Source organism: Falco punctatus (assembly GCF_963210335.1).
Source record: "Falco punctatus genome assembly, chromosome: 4".
Lineage (NCBI taxonomy): Eukaryota > Metazoa > Chordata > Aves > Falconiformes > Falconidae > Falco > Falco punctatus.
Genome location: NC_137583.1, coordinates 39858596 through 39877767, shown reverse-complemented (window position 1 = coordinate 39877767; position 19172 = coordinate 39858596). Strand labels below are relative to the sequence as shown.

Below are 19172 nucleotides of genomic sequence, written 5' to 3'. Positions count from 1 at the left end.
ATATAGGGAGTTGAAAAACAAGCTTTAGCAGTTAATATTCCTTCTCCCCTCACACACACCACCCCCCCCCAAAAAAAAAAAAAAATCACTTCTCTGACATACACATTTTGCAAGCAGCTAGCAGTGAGAGCCAAATTAAAATACACACTCCTGCACTAAAAAGCATGTAGCCAAGATAAGAAACTGAAGAGTAACATTCTTATAATCTCAGTGAGATGGGACACTTGATTGCATTTGTCCTACACTACTTGATGCCCAATTACAACTTCAGGATGACAAATAATTTCAAAGGTAACCTCACGGCCCTTCCCCCTTTCCCAGCTCAGAGCCACTGAAGATCCTTACTTACACTTTTGCCTTCACCACCTCCTTCGGGCACGGGCTCTTCTCTGCCTAAACAAGGCATTATTTCTTCTGCTGCTTCTCCTCTGTCCTTCCCAATGTTTCCTCCTTCATTCCCCAGCTTCAACCTCTTCCCCTCAGGTTGAGAATCATCCACGTCCTCCCTTCTCATCTTGCCATCTCTGCCTCGCTGCTTCACCGTGTCTTCGGGGCTGCCACAGGAATTTGACATTTTTAAAGTGTTACGGACTTTTTAAAAAAGACCGATGAAGCTGCCTTTTTTGAAGGGGATTTTGTTTCCGAGAGCTCCGATGTGCTCTCGCTCCTCTTAAATTTTTAAGTGGTGTTTCGAAGCCTTTGCAGGAATTGCACATAGCACTCCTGTTTCTCTGCCGCCCTCTCCTGCTCGCCGGCCAGCACTGTGCCCAGGACACTTCCCAGTGCACGCTACTCACAAGCTTCTTTCTATATTCCACCCCCTGCACCTAACAAAAAGTAATAACCTTTCCTATATTGATTGTATGCACAAATCTGCTACTTACACTGCCAAAACCTTTGTACTTCTCTTCTACCTGATCCAGGGTAATTGCCTTTCCTTAAAGTACAAAATATTTGCTGCACCTTTTTTAAATCCAGATGTACCTCTGTCCCCAAGGGACGTAGTGATTTTGGTTATATACTGTTACTGATGCCAAGAATGATTACCTATTAAAATTTAAAGGTTGATTTAATTCCAAACAACTTTTTTCGAAATTATTTCATTACAGATTATTTTTTAAGGGCATTCTTACTTTGTAAATAACCTTTGTTTCTTCTAAATCCATATTCCACATTGTCACATCAATTTTGCACAATGTATTCTGGTCCTACAGCTGTAACAATGAGGTTAAAAAAAGATTAGGACAACTCAACATGACAGTTTGGAGATCCTTTTTCTCTCTCAGTTTATGAAAACCACCAACACAAATAATCGAAGGATTGGTGTAGTATCTGGGCTTTTTTTTTTTTTTTAATAACAGTAACCTAGTGCTTTTATATATAGACTACAATATGCTGCTTCACCTTATTCTTCCAATACAGAAGGCAATATGAAGTAGAGTTTTAAAAAAGGGTAATATGAGGTTTGTTTTCTCCTGCTTAAATGCTTCTAAAGTTAAATAAGTTTCCTTGTATCTTGCAGAGTGAAGTGAATCCCTAAGAAGCCCTCTGCAAATCCCTACATATGTTCCAGTCAGGGGCATAGGGACTAAGCTTCAGAAACAGTGATCAGTCAGTTGTGGATGAATGCATCTAATCAAACTACCCAGTATTTCCAGGGTTCAATAAGGTATGTCTTCCAAGAATATGGCAGAGTTACAGGGAGTTAATCTTTGTCCCAACATTGATATCACTGACATTACAGAGTAGGCTTTAGTTTGAGTAAGTAACATTGATTATTCAAGAATGAACATAGAGGAGAAGAACCTTAACAGGCATCAGTCATTCAAGACACCCCAACCTGATCTGCAGAGATGTGCAAGTCTCCACACCCAGAACTAGAGACATTAAACATCTACTAATAAAACTCCTTGTCCTAAAGGAATGGTCATTTGCCTCAGCCTAACTTGCAGCTGTAAATATTTTCAGAGCTGGATGAGTACAAGCCAAGGCAGCTCAATGAAGGAAAAATAAAACTGCTGGGCTTTTTAAATGGTGCTAGATAAATACATGCCTTGTAATCTGCAGTTGTTTAGTTCCACAGCTTGGCCTGCTTTTTTGAATCATGTCCACTTGTGATTAACCATCTACCAAAGTAACCTGCTTGACTGATAATTTTGCTCCTCTTCAATAACCCAGAGACTGCCAGCAAGAGCACAGCCAGGCAGCTACTGCAGGAAGAGTCTCACTCTAGACGAGCACAGATTAATACAGCTCATGTCCCACTTCCCAGATCCAGGAGTTCCTACACACATATAGCTCAGGAGAAAAGGAAAGCTTTAAAACACTACTTACTATCATCAATAGCAGCAGAAGTAGCAAGTAACAACTGGGATTTTGTAAAAAAGTTACATCCCCTATACAGAACTCTTGACTTAGAAAAACCCTTTACCCTCTTCCCCTGCTTATTAACAATATGATCCAATACTCCTCCAACACCTTCTCTCCAATCTTTCCCACCTTTCCCTCTGTCTTGGAACTCTTTCAAGAGTTCTGCAACTGTTCAGACCATGTCCCCCATAGTGGAAGGTGAAGCTCTAAACAGCAACAGTGGTCAGATTGCAAAAGCCTGAAGCTTTCTCCTTTCTACTGCTCATTCACCATTCATACCTGCTTTTTCCATCACACATGTGCCACCAGGTCCTTTAATCCTGTTTTCCATTTCTGCTCAGTTTATTCTTTCTATATACTTCCCAACCTTACCTAAAATACTAAAAGACAGAAATAATCCTGAAACAAAAATGTTGTTTTAACTATCATACTGTTCAGGCAGATAGCTTATTTGTACAGTAAACTGCATCAATTTTGGTTGACAGGGTTCTCCATCCAAAAGCTTTGATTTCATAGAATCCAAGCGCTTTGCAAGAAATCACCAGTTCTACCAGTATTTTAGTTGTGTTTGAAGTGGGACCAGACAGCCACCCAGGCTGCCTCAGTGACCAGTCCAGCCACATCCCTGCCAGTGTGCTTGCCAAGCAGCTGCCTGGCTCCTTGCACACTTGTGACTCCAAGCTGTCTTGACCATAAGCTGAATCTGCTTCTTCCAAATTAAAAACTAAAACATCCAATTCTTTGTTTTTGAAGCATAGCTTCTCTTTTTGAAAAAATGAAAATTTACAGAGACAGATGCTGTATTTTTGTTTCTAATTAAAAACAAACATTTTGGAAATGCCAACATTTTTGTGCAAAGAAAAGGAGAAATGGCATGATAACAAATAAATTTCTGTTGGTATTCTGGGAGAGAAGGTTGGTCAGGCCTTTGCTTCCTGTTACTTAGCATGCAAATACTGTATGGCAAGAATAGTTGTTATATTTTTATGTTTCTACAGCATGTTGCACTAAAAGGATCCCTGACACCAGGCAGTTCCCCAATACATTAGCCTACACTATAAGTTTGCGTTGGAGCACCGGACTTTATGCATGAAACTCACCTCAGGAACGGGTTCCAAATCTTTCAGATCATTAGTTATAAATTTTAGAAGAGGACAAAGTGATCGACCTGGGAGAAGAGTCAGTGCTACAGACATATCTAGCTGCCTTCTTTTTTCTGTATTGCTACATCCCTTGCTTAATGTCAGCCTGATTTAGTTTCACCTTCCGACTTAGCTGAAGAGTTCACTTAACAACTAGTCTTGGCCATAATCACTCCCTTCCCTTCTTTTGACAGAAGTCACTTTATACCAAATGAGCATTTTTAGATTTCAAGTCCCTTGTTGGTTCCTCACACAACCCTTCACAAAACCAATCATGAGCCAAACAGAGCAATTAGCACAACTCACTAAAATCTAAGAGGCCATTAACTAGGATGGTATGCCAAACTGAGTAACAAAGTGCTTTGAGCCCTTGGGAATTCTTGCACAACCAGCTTTCAAGACGTTTCAGCTTGGAATCATTGCTAATAAATGCAATATTATCGACAGCAAAACAGAACAGCCAGGCTTTCATAGGTGTCGTACACAACACCATTCTCAGCAGCTAGCCCAGCTCTAGTCAGCATCTCTTCTTGGACCGTAAGGTATGCTAAGTACAATACAACTGGCATGTTGAGCATCCCAGGGCACTGCAATGAGACACCAGTGTTCAAACTGAGCCAGAGATACAAACACATCCTGTGATACCAGTTAACAAAAAAACAGCCCAAAAATCCCTCTGATCTTTCTCTCACTTGTTTACCCTCTCACAGAGGCATCCTTTGTAACAGCAAAGAAAACATAACATCAGTGCTTACCTGGAACCAAACAGGGAGCTGTAGCTGGGAGGAACATGGGGATAGCAGCTACAACTCTGTTTATCTTTATCTGGATACCTGTGCACATGTTGGTGTGGCCTACAATCTCAACAGAGAAACCTGTACTTTACTGTTTCCACCTTTGTGGAACAGCAAAACACACTGAGCCCTGAAGCAGCTGGAGGTACAGTAACTGTGAGGTCTCCTGCTGAGAAGCCTAGTCTCCACCAAGTGCCACCCAGGAGCCGCGGGATTCGGATGCATCCTGCTGAGTCTCATAACACTCAGATGTAAAGATGGTTTATTTCATTGTATCCACTTTATAAATAAGCAACTGAAATATCAAGGACAGTTGTTTCAGTTCAGGGGCTGAATTTCATCTCCTGTAGAATGCCGGGATGGTGCCTACCCATTGTTTGCATCCTACTTAATCTCTCAGTTTAAACTTGGCAATGACCCCTTTTTGTTAGGCTCTTCTAGGAAAACAACACTCACAGTGAATTTCAAGTTTCAAGGACAGACTGGCCAAGAGATTATATTTTTACCTAACCGTGCTCCCACTGAAAGTAGGCAGGTTCAGTGTAAGCAGAGTCAGACCATTCCCAAGTGATTTTGCAGTTCAGCTCAACCAGTTCACAACCATGATAAAACAGAAGTTTGGGATATTAACATATTTTAGTGTCTTAATGAGTAAAATAATGGGAATTATCTCAGAATGCTATTTATATGAGAGTTCTATTATGTTTAATTTAATGGAATACTTGTTGCATTCCGTTAGCTCACCTTAGTTTGCAAGCCAATGTAAGACTAATCTTCTGATTTAAAGCCCTCTAATGTATGCCTTCCTCACAGTGAAATCACAGGCTCTGTAAGTCTATTCATGTTGCAAGAGAACATAAAATGCCAGTCCTGCCAATGAAAGGCAATATAATCAGCAGTAAAAGCTTGGATCTCTTTTCATACGTGCTCTAATAAAAAAAAAAAAAAAAAAAAAAAAAAGAAACAACAAACAACTTACACACTTGTAAAATTACTTTCATGGGAGGAGAACAGAATTGTAAGTTTACGTTAATCAGGTAATTTGGCACATGTTCTTGCTACTAGGAGGACAAGTTATTTTTTAATAAGTCTGAAAATGAACCAATAGGTATGGAAAATTAATTTTTCATTTATTTTGCTATTGCTTCCAAATTAAACTCTGCATCTCATCATTGTAATTACTTCTAAAAGCTTATAAATATTTCATTCTTCTTTATTATTGTTTTATGTTCACTGACAAACATTGCAAGCAGACTCTGTTGTTTATAGCACATTGTTTATAGCTTCAGGTTTCCCTATAAACTTACTCTGCTCTGTACTAGGAGCAGAGAGAGAAATAATCTTTTTGCATGGTGGTTTCTATATTGCCTACATTTCAAAATCTAATTGCAAACCACATGTTATCATATAAACCAAAGTGATAACGTTGTCTAGAACTGTTGAGACATTTGGGTTTCTAGAGATATGATCCCAAACCTTCACAAAGTTCTTCAAGAGGTACTGGAACAGGCTGTAGGTATTGGCAAAGGCCTCTAGTGATATAGTGAAAAACCTGGAACTCTGCTGCAGACAGAATCTGCATAGATAACAGAAACATCAACACCCGAGAAAGAGCCAAGGGCGGGAGCTTAGCACTTTGAGAAGGGACAATTAGTACCGATGGAGATGAGCTCAACAAGAATGTAAATAAGGAGCCTTCTGACAAGGACGTGCTAACTGCTAAAAGAAAATAAGCCAAGGTAAAATAATTGTGGTAGTAGGTGATCAGCGACCTCCTACTCACATGGCCCCCATCCCAAAGAAGGTGGATTCCCAGCCCGGGGATCATGCTGATATAGATTAAAACCAGCCCAGCGGGCACGTGTTAGCTTGACATGTTTAGGGTGGACAATAAGGAAGGACTAATCGTTAGCTAGCAGATGTTTTCAGAGAACAGAAACTAAATAACAAAGACTGCTAATGTATGCAAAGATAAACAAGAACTTCAGGTAACTGCCCAAGAAGATGAAAAGTACATCTTGAAGAGGCGCCAGAGGGAGGAGATTCTGAATGTTCAGAAACCTTATGTATATGCATGATTTTGTATAACAAATATCGGACTGCTTGTTGAAACGGTGTGCAAGTTAGGAGGAGCGATCCCCCATGCGCCCGGCGCCGCAATAAACATACCTGCTTTGTAACTCTCCTCGAGTTGTAGAATTCGTTTCCGCACATCACTAGCTTTTGTAAGGACTTTGGAACTAGATTCTTGCCATAATATGGCAGCTTCAAAATAGCCCCCTGCAGGTGACATCTAATAAATAAGATTTGGCAAAAGACAGATCTACAAAAATCTTCCTTCCGTACAACAGCATTGTGATACATCATCCCTGCAGGCTATGTGCACCTAACTATGGGGGGGCTGCAGCTGAGGAAGAATGCTTGGATGCAACAGTTGTATCTGCTCTGATGGCTACATGAAAAAACAAAATAGGTTATGTCGCTGACTATTAAATCTTCCAGAACCAATCAGATATCAAAATATCCCCATGAAACTCTACCAGAAATGTGTCAGGACTTCAGTAAGGATTAAAGATTCATGGTTACCCACAGACAATGGAGAGGCTTGCTTTTTCAATCTGGTATCAAATGGTATGGTTTGTTTCTAACTTCTCCCATGGAAGATCAGAAACAGCCCAATGTTTATGCCCTCATGTTTCTCTCCACAGCTACAAGTTGCATTCTGTGCCAGATAACATCAATTTCCATTCCCACTGCCACCATACCTGGGTGATGACAGAACAATGTCCCACCCTCAGGATCGTTATGCAAAACATGCACAGCTGGGTGAAACATACACGTGTGTTTTAATCCCCTTTCCAAATCTCCTTTCTTAATTCAAAGGGGATTAGAAAGAAAGACACTTTCAAGTTTATAATTCAATAAATTTAAGTTAAAACCAAAAAAGTATTTATTATTAAACACATTTATAATAACAATTTTTCCCTTTGTTGACGTGGTACTTTTCTTGCTTTAGAAAGCCATTGTATGGGTAGGAGTTCTTTCTCCAATATCCTTACCATGCCATGAACTCCACATGTAGACAGCAGACATGAAACTCCTCACAAGAAAGTAGATTATTCCTACATAATTTTCTGTAACACCTTGAAATCCTTCTTAATTAAAAATCTTGCCTACCACCACTTACCATTCTGGAGTTCTGGTTAAATTATGTTTAACATCCAAGTCCTGAGCATCTCATTACTGATAATCTTGAGCCTTAATAACGTTGGATCAGAGTAAAGTAAGCATTTAACTGGATGATCTGGTTTATTTTAATGCCATTAATAGGCCAGAATATGGCAGTTAATTGAACAATGGGATTAATTTTTAACCAAAGCAATTGCTGTCTTCTCTGTGGTCTACTTTAAGCATGAGATGTATTGTACCATTCACCTCCATCCTTCACATTAGTTTCAGTGCATCCAAATCTACTCACCCTTCAAATAAGCTTGTCAAACATCTGCTCAAGTGGGCAGTTATTGGCAGGAGCTACGCGTGTCACCTATTGCATTGCCTGAGTTTTTGAGATCAAATTTCAGTCTTTCATTTAATGGATAAGGACATCTAAGATGTTTTGAGGAATTTGAACATTCAGTTGTCAAACTGCGGCAATAAACAGTCACTCTTTGGAGACTGGAGTAACAGCATTCCCGCTTAGGTGGCTCATATTAAAACAGGCCATAAAAAAATCTTCTGTTTCAATTTTTATGTTTCAATTTTTACAAGAAGCCATCTCAAATTATCTAGTTGCATCAGGAAAGTTACTCTGGATTCACACCTGCTGAGTACAAAGTCGATGATGCTGTTATCATCATCCTCCCTACCAACGCTTTCCATTTGTGTAACCCTTACAAACCAGAGTAAGTTTATAAAGAGAATCTATTAAAAAACAGCCTATTACTATAGGTTTTATAAAAAACGGCTATCACATTTAAAATCATACAGAAAACATTAAAATCCCAGATTTTTCCTGTCTTTTCTTTGAAGAGAATCTTAAATGGCCAGAGAGTAACAAACCACTACTGAAAGACTGCAGGCACTACAGAGGGGAAATTTCTGGAAAAGATCTTTCCCTCTGAAAAATAAGTTATATAGAAGAAAGGTCTAAAAAATGATTATACTTACTTATTGTTTCAACATCTTGGGATCATAAAAGTCGGGTGAGAAAAATACTATACAGTAGTGAACAAAATACGATAGCTGACAGAACTCAAAACCATATTCAGATGGCATCCCAGACTTACACAGATCAGAAGGCCAGAACTCATCATTTTGGCACAGCCATACCCTGTAAACCCACCACATGGATTTACAGTCTCCTAAGCAACAGACTGACAGGCAGGATTACACAGCACCATACAAGGGTTGGTGCAGCATGCATGAATAGCATCATTTTCTCCCCCTTAGCAAAGGCTTACCCAATCCACAGGATGGGGATGCAGACATAAAGCCTGAAAACATTGCTCCCAATTAATTTGAACCCATACACAAATAGAAAACTCCTAAGTAGATAATAAGCAGCTCATGTTTTTTCTCATGCTGTTTTAAGTCCTCTGGAGGAAAGCTTTTCTTAGTCTTTGTGCCTGCCTAAGTGCTTTGATGTCAGCCTACTGAAAGGACCCTGGCTGTGATGGAATATTGCTTACATGGTCACATTAAACATATCTAAGCACAAAGTTAATTTTCAGTTTATGTGCTCTAAAACTGTAGTATCTCCCTCATGAAAGAAGTATTTTGAAGTATTTAGACTACTTACTCAAAAACAAAGATAGAACAAATATACCGTAAGAACCTGAGAAGCATCTCAGCATTCTGGTTTACTAGCCAGCCATTTGTGCTGGTTGGTCCTGTACTTTTGTTGTGCCATCAGGAGTGGACGAGGGCACAAAATATGCCATTCATGGTTTCATAAAGACTTCTTAATTTGAGTTTGGACTTGGATATATCAGAATGATAGCAGTTTCATGTAGGTTTCAAAGTAACCTTCATATTGCAGCTATAACAACGTTTCCTCATTTATGCGCAGCTCAGACAACAGTATTCAAAACATTTTCACCCTCTTTTAGTCCTTGAAGGCAGCCCAGGCCATGTGCTAGGTACTGTGAAGGGTGCTTAGGTTTAAGGTCAACTGCTGGCTATTGTCAAGACTAAGTTAAGCAGAACCAGATGAAGAATTTAGTATGTTGATGACATCAGTGCTCAAGCTGATTAGTGTAAAATACTATTTTCATTGTTGCACAAGACTAGTTCACGGTACTAAAATACATAATACATGCTTTTCTGAAAACATGTGCTGTATGTTATCTCATTATATATTAAAGTGATAAAAAGTTGAAGCAATACACTCAGTACTTAAAAGTGCATTTAGTTATATTTTACAAGGCATTAAGCCATCTTAAAAAGGTTAAATTTTAGTTTAATATTTTTAATTGATTCTTTGGAGTAGGAGCTTCTGTCAGAGAAAGCATTTTCAGACTTCAGGCTGGCTCACTTCAAGACCCAAATTTTGAATTCCAATTAAAAGCTTGAAACTGGTTCACACTTTTCTTCAGCAAGTTGTTGATTCTAGGAAAATCAAGTTAGTGCAAAAAACACATAAACCAAATTCAAGGAAAACAGACCTGTTTTTGAAATTGTAACAGAGAGAACATCCAGACCTTGACTGTAATGCTATAAAGCTGCTTGGCACATCTCTACAGCAGGTTTCACGTTGACCTCAAGGCCAGCTGACAAACTGAACACTTTGCAATGCAAGTCCTTGATAACAACAGCCTCACAAAGATACACATCCCTGAAGAGATCATCCAGAATATCTTTTGGAGTATAGAAACCAGGCAAAAGGTACTTCAGCCAAAGAATGCTAAGTAATAGGAGATGTCAGTCAGAAAGTTTGTTACCTTCAAATACCCTTTCTTAAAAATGAAACACTATGCTAAATGTTCTCTAAATATTATAGGGAACTAGCAAGCTTTTTTGATTGATAATTTTCTGGAATGTGTATGTTGTCCTTACAAATTATTCAGACTGTCTCAGAACCCCCTGTACACCACCCAGCAGGTGGGAGGAGGCCAGCTGAGGATGCTCTGTGCAATTAAGGTCCATTAGTGCTCTCAGGGCCCTGATGATTCCATGCTGGAGGCAAAACAGATTGATAAATAAGGATCAGAGAAAAAAAGGACAAGGATGTATTCACATCTGTTTTATAGACAGGGACAGGGGTTTATAATATAACCAGTACAGGAAGTGATTAGGTTCTTCCTTCAGCACCCTTGGTCATAAAATAAATAAATGACTCCACTCAAGCTCCCAGTAGATGTAGTTAATGTTATATATCTGCTTCTCCTACCACGTGACTAAACCTTAGGCAAGAGGACAACTAGTTTTTGCTTTTTTCACCCTGTTCTCCCTTGCTGTGTTTTAATACAGGCCATTTCCAGTGAAGTAACACTTGTCTCCACCACAAAAGCTTCCAACTAATTGTCCCCCACCCCAACCAGACAAGTACAAAGCAGAAAAAAAGGAAAGAAGATATTGAAAGGTTATTTGCTCTTTCCTTCCACTTGAGCATCCTTGTAAATTTTTAATAACCAGTATAAGTAAGAACATGCATAAATATGGACCAGCAGAGACCAGCTTCATGAAAATCTTCTTTCTAAATGTTAAAAATCTAGTTCACTTTGATTCCTTGGGGGGGGAGGAGGGAAAGCAGAAACAGCACACAGGAAAATTATTTAAAGCACCTATTAGTTCTGTAAGGATACAGAAATCTCCTGCCTTCTCCAGGTTTAAAGGTCACATAGGACCACCAAGAAAACTATTTTCCACAAAGTTGGGGTTTTTTTCCTAAAAATTTCTGGTTTGTGGTGTTTTCTATCCCACCATCTGTGTCTGAGGCCTAATAATGGACTGGCAGTTCCAAAGCCTTAATTTCATTTATCATTAGATTTCATGCTAGGAACAGACTTCAGAGTTTTGGCAGCAACAGCTGTCATGCATTGAAATAAACTTATTTGTATTACCAAGGCATGTGTCTGAAGGAGCTCAGCCTTATAAAGGTGCCCTTTGCTCTCTTCTCCTTGGTCTTTGAACAAAAATTCACTTTGCCACTCTTACTATCTCCCAAATTCACTGGCACATCTGTGAACAGTGATAAAGCACAGGATTGCAAGGAAGTAACTGACAAATCAAAACAAGCAGCTTGAAAAATGCAGCAATTGGCTCTCACTAAATTCGTTGGGGTTTTTTTGTTCCTCTTTCCTGTATTATTCCAGTTTACAATAAGATCTTGATCAGTGAAGTCAAAAGAAATCTTATCAAGTGATTTCAGAGATAGTCAGCTCAAAAGCTAACATTATCATCATAATACTAGAAATGCTACTTACTAAAGGAGCGTGAGAAGACAAAGGCACAAACTAGATGGCTGGAAGAAATAAAAACTGCTGTAGCATTCAGCCACCATTCAGGCATGGTGACTGCCATCTGAATATCCTTCCAGTCCACCTAGCATCTCCATTTTATAACCTCTGCTGTCTTCAGTGCACCCTCCTTACCTCTCTAGCTTCAGCACAGCCTCATGCAAATTCTCCTTTAAAAAGCTTTGTTTCCCTTTCACACTTTGTAGCCCTTGCTTTGCTTGTATATCACATCCCTTTTCTTTGTCTGCTTTGTGTCTTTCTGAAGGAGTGGTGTCATGCTTCACGCTTTAAAGACCTTAATGCAACAGAATCTTGATCATAACTAGGGCCAACAGATACTACCATAATCCACATGTATGATACATGGAGCCCATCAGTCAAAAGCAATATTCTTTGTCTATACTGCAGGAGTAAAGAGGAAGTCAGGTCAAAAATAAACACACTAATGTCAGATAACCAGTTTAACCAAGTGAAGAGTTGGTAGTCTGAAAGCAAGGTCATCAGTTTAGGTCAACCTGGAACCAACCAAAGTAGAAATAACTGAGCTACAACATTCCTCTGTAGAAGAAAACAATCTTCTCATAGCCAAAGGAAGAAAATAAAGTGTAACCCGGGGTGCCTGTTACTACCTGAGTCGCAGAAAAGACCAAGATCCAAAGCAGGAGGTGAACCTCACTGCCTTTAGTGCAGGTAAGTTATTATCACAGGTACTTCAGCAGAAATAAAGCATATGATCCCAACCGGTTTTCAGCAATTTCACTTTCCTCCAAGCATCATCCCTGAAAGGAAGAGATCCTATTTCCTTCAGTCATGAAACAGAAAGAAGCTGTCTCTGCCTTTTGTGAGAGTGTCTTATAATTGATAAGGGTTCATCTTTACATGGGATTGAAAGGTATGTCCTAATCCATCAAAGCCTTTTATGACACAATTATCGAAAACGGTGTCTAACAAACATAGGTAACTTATTTGCCTCTTCCTGTTCCTGTTAGCAAATGGCAAAGGCAAGGCTGCTATCTAGTTTTGTTTATACATGCATTATCACAGGTGCCTAAGCGCTGTGTAAGCAATTTATATTAGAGAGAGCGAAATTTCAAGAACATACTATAGGCAGTCTCTAATCCAAGGAATAAAATAGAGGTTTTGGAGCCACAACTAACATCTGACTATCTGCTATTATGTAAAGCAGGCTGTGGGTTAGTAGTTTTAAATTTGCCAGAGGACAGCAGAAAAGATTAATGCATACCTGCTCATATCTGCCTCAAAATGAGTCTAGTATTTCAGGTAAAAGACTCCTAACCCCCTTAAGTGCCCATTGTTCATTCTTAGTATCACTTATTTCATTGATGTGTTATGCTCAGAATGTAGCTATGGTGAAATAAATATCTTTAAAGACACACTGAAGTAGAAGGTGGGAAGGTCAGGGGAAAAAACCAAACCTGGCATGCAAAGGCATTTTACACCTTACGCTCCTTTTGTCTCTCTCATTTGAGTATTGATGCTGTGTAATCACACTAGCCTTCATCTAGTTAATGCCCTAAACTTCCAGAGTGTATTCTTCTAAGCAACAGAATTATAATCTCTTGTGTTCACCTTTATGGAAATAAATCAGCCTAACATCCTCTGCAAAACAGGAGCAAGTGAAGGAGTGCCTTATTCGTTTCCCTTAGAAAGTGAAAAGGAAAAAAATCCCTGCTGTACCTCTGCAGAAGCAGCTACAGTAAAGGAAGCATATTTGTTTTACAGTTAATTCTAGGTAAAGCAAGCCCTATATGGTACTTTACACATCACTGGCAAGCAGTCAGATAAGCTGCTGGACAGTGCACAGGTCCTACAATAAGTTAAAGAAAACTGCCGTGGGAGACAGAGACCAAGAAATGGTGAGATTATGCCAGTCTTTACATAGCTCAGATTAAGTCACTGGGGCTATCTTGATTTTACCTTAGGGACACCTATGAACCTAATTGCAAGAAAGCTGTTCCCAAGGGCAGACAAGCAAGAATATGCAATTCAAAAAAGTGGTTATATTAAACCAGGGAATGGCTAACTACCCTTAAGACTAACAGAAACCCATTGACAATGTAATTTTTATCACTTACAGGTTCTTTCAACCACAGGAAACCAATGCTTCAAGCAGCAGCTGACATGTGTTGCTGCCATGAGGAGCCCGAGGTGTGTGAGTGACCAAGGCGGGTGTGAGGAGATTTCCCTATCCACCAGCACGCTCGGGTGCCATGTGCAGAGTGAGGGACCGGCCAGCAGCAGGTCCCTCAAAAGCCCAGAGTGCCACAGCCCCTGAGCTGGATCGATCTGCCAGAAGCCAACTATCATCAGCCCCCAGGGAGTGGCAGCCATTTGAGGGGGGCACTGCAGCAGTTAGTGTGGGAAGGGCACCAATGGCACCGTAAAGCATTCACTGGGCAAGATCATGCAGGACCCTAGAGCCCTGGGAGCATCACCCTTCAGGGGAGAGCAGCCGAGTGATCTTTGTCTTGTGAGTCAGAGATAGGGGTGCAGGTCAAGGCACCATGCATATCAAAGCCTGGCTTTGTGGCTGGTGTCATTGTTAGAGCTTTGGATTCTATGATGATAGGACCTTATCTGATGAATACAGATAACTGGGGATCCGCCTGTCTAAAAGAGGAAGGCGAATCTTTGCTGGAAGATCGGCTGACTTGGCCGATTAGTTTAAATCATGCTTTAAACTAATGAACTTGGGTGGTGGGGTCCAAAGCTGTGACACTTGGGTGCTCATAAGCAACAGGGTAGATAAGCGCACCTAACACAGTAGAGATGAATGCCTCCCAACCCTCCAGAAACCTCTCCCTCAAATCCTGCCTGGCCCCAGGGAGCTGCAGCTGTGCTCTGAGCACTGACGCTAGTGTCCATGTTTCACCACACAGAAGGATGCTTTGCTGGCATCTGCCAGCACACTCTACAATATGGACAGTTTTATTCATTGCATTTTAACCAGACCTGAGTGATCTGTTTAAAACTGAGATATAGCCTCTGCATCTCACAGTTTTAAAGGTCTCCCCTTTATTTATCAACAGTGTTTAAACAGCTGTACCTTTGTGGTGCAAACCACACAAGGAAGTAATTAAATGCTATAGAATTTGAAGTCCTGGAGAGAAGCCATTAAATTTAATAATAAAGCTGGCTTCTACAGCAGCTAAAATAACACATGCACAGCATTAGCTTTTATGTTTTGACTGATTATTTCTGCACCACCTAGGCAAACCATTAAGTTTAGATCTTAAGTTGAAAGATACTACTCAAAATCTCTTAATGAAGAATGAATGCTTCACATTTCAGCTTTAACTATTGAATAGCATTTTTTTTATTGAAGTATTTAATACAACTATAATGTTTATGTGCTTAAAGAGACAGATCTCACTTGCTCTTACCACATAGCACCTCCTTGCATGATTTTCCTGAAAGACCATCTGTTCTGAGAGACTGTAGATATATAGCCACTATAAATTGACTCTGCCTTCAGTGCTGTTGAGGATATGGCCCAGCAGACCTGCCAAGACCAGAGGAAAAGATTTAAACATCTCATGGTGGTGATTCAATTAATAGAAATCCATCTTTTAATACCACAATTGTATAGAAATACAGTCGACCAAATTATCCTACAGTGCATTCACTGCTGCAAAATTTTTGTGAATTGCTACTAGTATTTTATCTATGATTTTCTTATATTCATACATAGTATTCTTTGCTTCTAACTTTTTCAATGTCTGTTTTCGTGTATCAATAGAAACATGAGGACTCCTGAAACCCATCTGCAATTATTCTAGACAATTGTACATAAAGAAACTGAGGCATGAGTTAGGGGGTTGACCTGCTAGTCACTCCAGACAAATACCAAAGCAAAGAACAGAATCTAAGTTTCAAAAAGACGTTTTCTACATCAGCAACAAAGTGCTGTGTAAGGTTCTATTACAGAAATACTAGGTTTTTTCTCCTTATCAAATGTTTTGATAAGTCTGGTACTTTCCCCCTATCTTTAAACATTACTCTTACAGATATGAAAAGCTATTACAGTCTTGAGGAGTATCAGTTTAAGACACTTAGAAAAAAAAAAAACCAACACATAGAAAAGGTTGTTGAAAAGGAGCACCTAATCCCATCTCACACTTGAAGAGGAGCTATTTTAAGCAGTGTATCACATCACATCACCCTGTCATGGAAACAGATTTCTAAAGCCCAAAGTTTTGAAATACAACTGGGTGTTCCTTCTCTTGTTGCAAATCTGTCCCTAGCCATGAGGCACCTTGACCAGTAAGAGGTTTAAAGCATTTAAAATACTAGCTGTGTAACACAGTACAAACAGTTGCCATTGTAGTTCACACTAACTCTAAACCATTGCTCAAGCGGTTGCTGCTTTTCAGCCCCAGCAATCTATTTCTATTTGCTTTTATACATTATACAAATCCAATTACATTAACGTAAGGAAAAAAAATGGGAGTTAAGGTCCTTCATTCTTGTTTTCCTCATAAATGCAGATTTACAGCTACCTGCTCTGCATACACCAGCTTTGAAAAACTGGTCTATTTCTGATGGACTAAGAGAAAATTCACCTTTCAAGAGATACTTGCCTAATTCTCATTCATATAAAAAGCTGCCCCACACATGTTCTACAGACATTTGTGACTGCAATATGTTAAGCTATGGCTTTTTATTTAAAGGGTGAGCTACCAACAGATCCTGACCACCTGTGCCGGTCCTAACCACTCTTACCTGTTTCTCCCTTGCACCTGTTCTGCAGGATTAAGCTAGCAGAGACTTTAATAGTCATAGCTCAACACGAGACACATCAGATGCTGTTAGTCTAAGGGCGCTTTACCAGTGCCACGGACAGTCAGGCTGAGTAGTCCTAATAGCTGTTCTATCCAGTGCAAAATGCATTTTGTGCTTCAAAATCTGAAGCAGAAAAGTTACTCTTTAACAATTAACCTCAGCTGTATATCATGGACTTGATTATTACATTGAGGAGCACCGCAGGGTCAGACTATCAACTACATTTGATACTCAGGTTTTTGGTGGAATAAAGAAAGAGAACTATACTGGGAAATGACTATCCAAAAGTCCAAATCCTTCCACTATGAAAGGAATTAGCAAACTTTTCTTTTAGCTAGAGGCATTAATCATCATCTTGCAGTCCTTTTCCAAGAACTTATCTTTTCACAGTATAAGAATAACAAAAAAGTAGTGGGTGATACCACTCACAGAGCACAATGCCAGCAGCTGAGATTTTTACCACAGGAAAACAAGCAAAAGATTGTAAAAGACCATCAGGCAGCTGCTGAATCTAGCCAACATTAGGGCTTAGAAAATGCTTAGCATGAGCACTTGAAAGCTAGCCTGTTGATTTAAAGCTTGTTTACCTAGTGGTAACAGCATCCATTTGTAGTGAAGATGCACTTTGGTCAATAAGCACAAATACTTAAACCACAAATTGGGCTAAAGGGATTTCTTCGGAAGAAACAATTAAAGACTTAATGTGTAATACCTTGACTAAATAATCACAGAGGGGAACAATAACCTCACTGAAGTACATGGAGGATGAACACACCAAGAGGGGAGATGACTCTTCAGGGACTAAGATAATAGGATTAAAATTTAGAATATCAAATACTTTAATAGTGTAACCTATTAGGCCATGGAATAATTGGTATCATAGAGCAAAGAGGCATTTTATTAATACCATATAGACAAAGTACTCACAGTGAGACTGTGGAGAAAAGCAACACTTTTAAGGTTTTTTTGTGGCATCATTTTTAAATAGACTTATTAGTCTATTATTGCATTCTTTTAAATATTTTAGTATAATTAATTTGAAATAATAGGTGAGATTTTCAAATGAAAGTAAGAGAAGACTTCTCTCCCAATTTTCCTTTAGGAAACTACTTCTTTGGCAGAATATTTTCCTCACTCTGGTTCATAGTCTGCAGGCAACGAAATTCCTACCTTTGCAGGCAGCTGTACTTTTCCCCCACCCAACAGCTAAACTTCCAGCTTCAGCTAACACTGGCAGTACCGTCTTTCATTTCTCAATAAAAAGTAGTGTCTGCATCATTTCCAGAACATATCCAGTTATGTACAGTGATGGTAATGTTAAAGTGTTTTTTGTTAAGATCAAAATCTTTGTTGCCACATAAAACTTTGTAACTGAGAGACTCCAGTAAAATGAAGTGGAGTCACAGTTTGAATGCCACTCTCCAGGAAAGATATTGATGGCTTCTGGCAGGAAGTCCCACTTCTAATATGTAGATACCCTGCATCAGATTTATATGCCTTAAATGCAAACAAACTAGCTAAAGTTAATCTATTCTCATCACACTTGATTAAACTCAGTACACAAATTCCCCAAATCAATAGTTAATTAAAAAGAGATGGCAATTTCTACATACTAAATTAGCTCATATCTAGCATTATACATTCCCTGTTCCAGCTATGTGTATAATACTGGAAGAAAGAAAACTAGTTCAACTGGAAACAAGTTATCTATTACATTTATGAGGCTGCCTTTTGTTTTGGGGACAAAAAAAAACCCCCAAACATAACAACAGGAAAGCCTCAAAGAAAACTTTTTATTAATGCTGAATTTTGAAAAACAGATCATTACTAGGTATATCAAGACTGACTACAGGAGGGCATTGCAAAGTTGTACAAGGCTTGGCCAGCCTATGCAAAGTAGACACAGAACTACAACCCACAATAAAAAAGAGAACAAAACCAAAACAAAAGGAAAAAAATGTTGCCAATATGTAAAAATATATACAACTCTGTGCCATTCTATTCCTATACTTCCTAGAGAACGCTACTTGGGTACGGCAGTGAGTTTATGTACCAAAACAACACTTTGGTGGTGTACAGCCAGGACAAAAAAATAGAGCTAAGAAAAGCTGCACTGAAGCCTTTCTTCTAGTAGCAGGCTCTTACTGAATTTTATTTGGGGAGGAGGCAGGGACAGGGGTCGGCATCAGTGTTTTGCGTTTTTTGGGGGCAGGTTTCTTGTTTGTTTTTTCTTTTTAGCTGTATGTAAGATAATGAATTATATATATGTAGCATATATCTCTTTCAATCTGTTCTTGACTATCAACAGTATGTTGAACCAAGTCTGGCTTCATTCCTTTATGAACCAGCAGTACTGTGACTGATTCCCAACAGATGTTCCTCCCCCAGCTTTGCTACTCCTTCAGAGAAACATTACTCTCTTTCAGAGGGCTTTTTCCAGTTCTTCTGTATGTACACGCAAGACACGTCCTCCTGTGTAATGTTTTCCCCACAGAATACAGACGTTTTGTTACTGTGGAAGCAGACTCAGCTACTTCTCTGCCATGATCTCTTGCAATCTTGAGATAAGAAAGGGAAGAGAAATCAGGGGTTGGAATGATTCCTTT

General features: G+C 39.3%; 1 protein-coding gene across 13 annotated transcripts in view; it reads right to left on the bottom strand.

The window, feature by feature from the left end:
• Window positions 1–18706, bottom strand: part of RBFOX1 (RNA binding fox-1 homolog 1) — a 1334594-nt gene extending 1315888 nt beyond the window's left edge. For all 13 annotated transcript variants that reach the window (XM_080382970.1, XM_080382948.1, XM_080382979.1 and 10 more), the window contains exon 1: window positions 350–18706. In XM_080382970.1, coding sequence (XP_080239096.1) covers window positions 350–574 — 225 coding nt within the window. In that variant the 5' untranslated portion in view covers window positions 575–18706. The remainder of the gene's footprint in view (window positions 1–349) is intronic.
• Window positions 18707–19172: the final 466 nt, after the last annotated feature.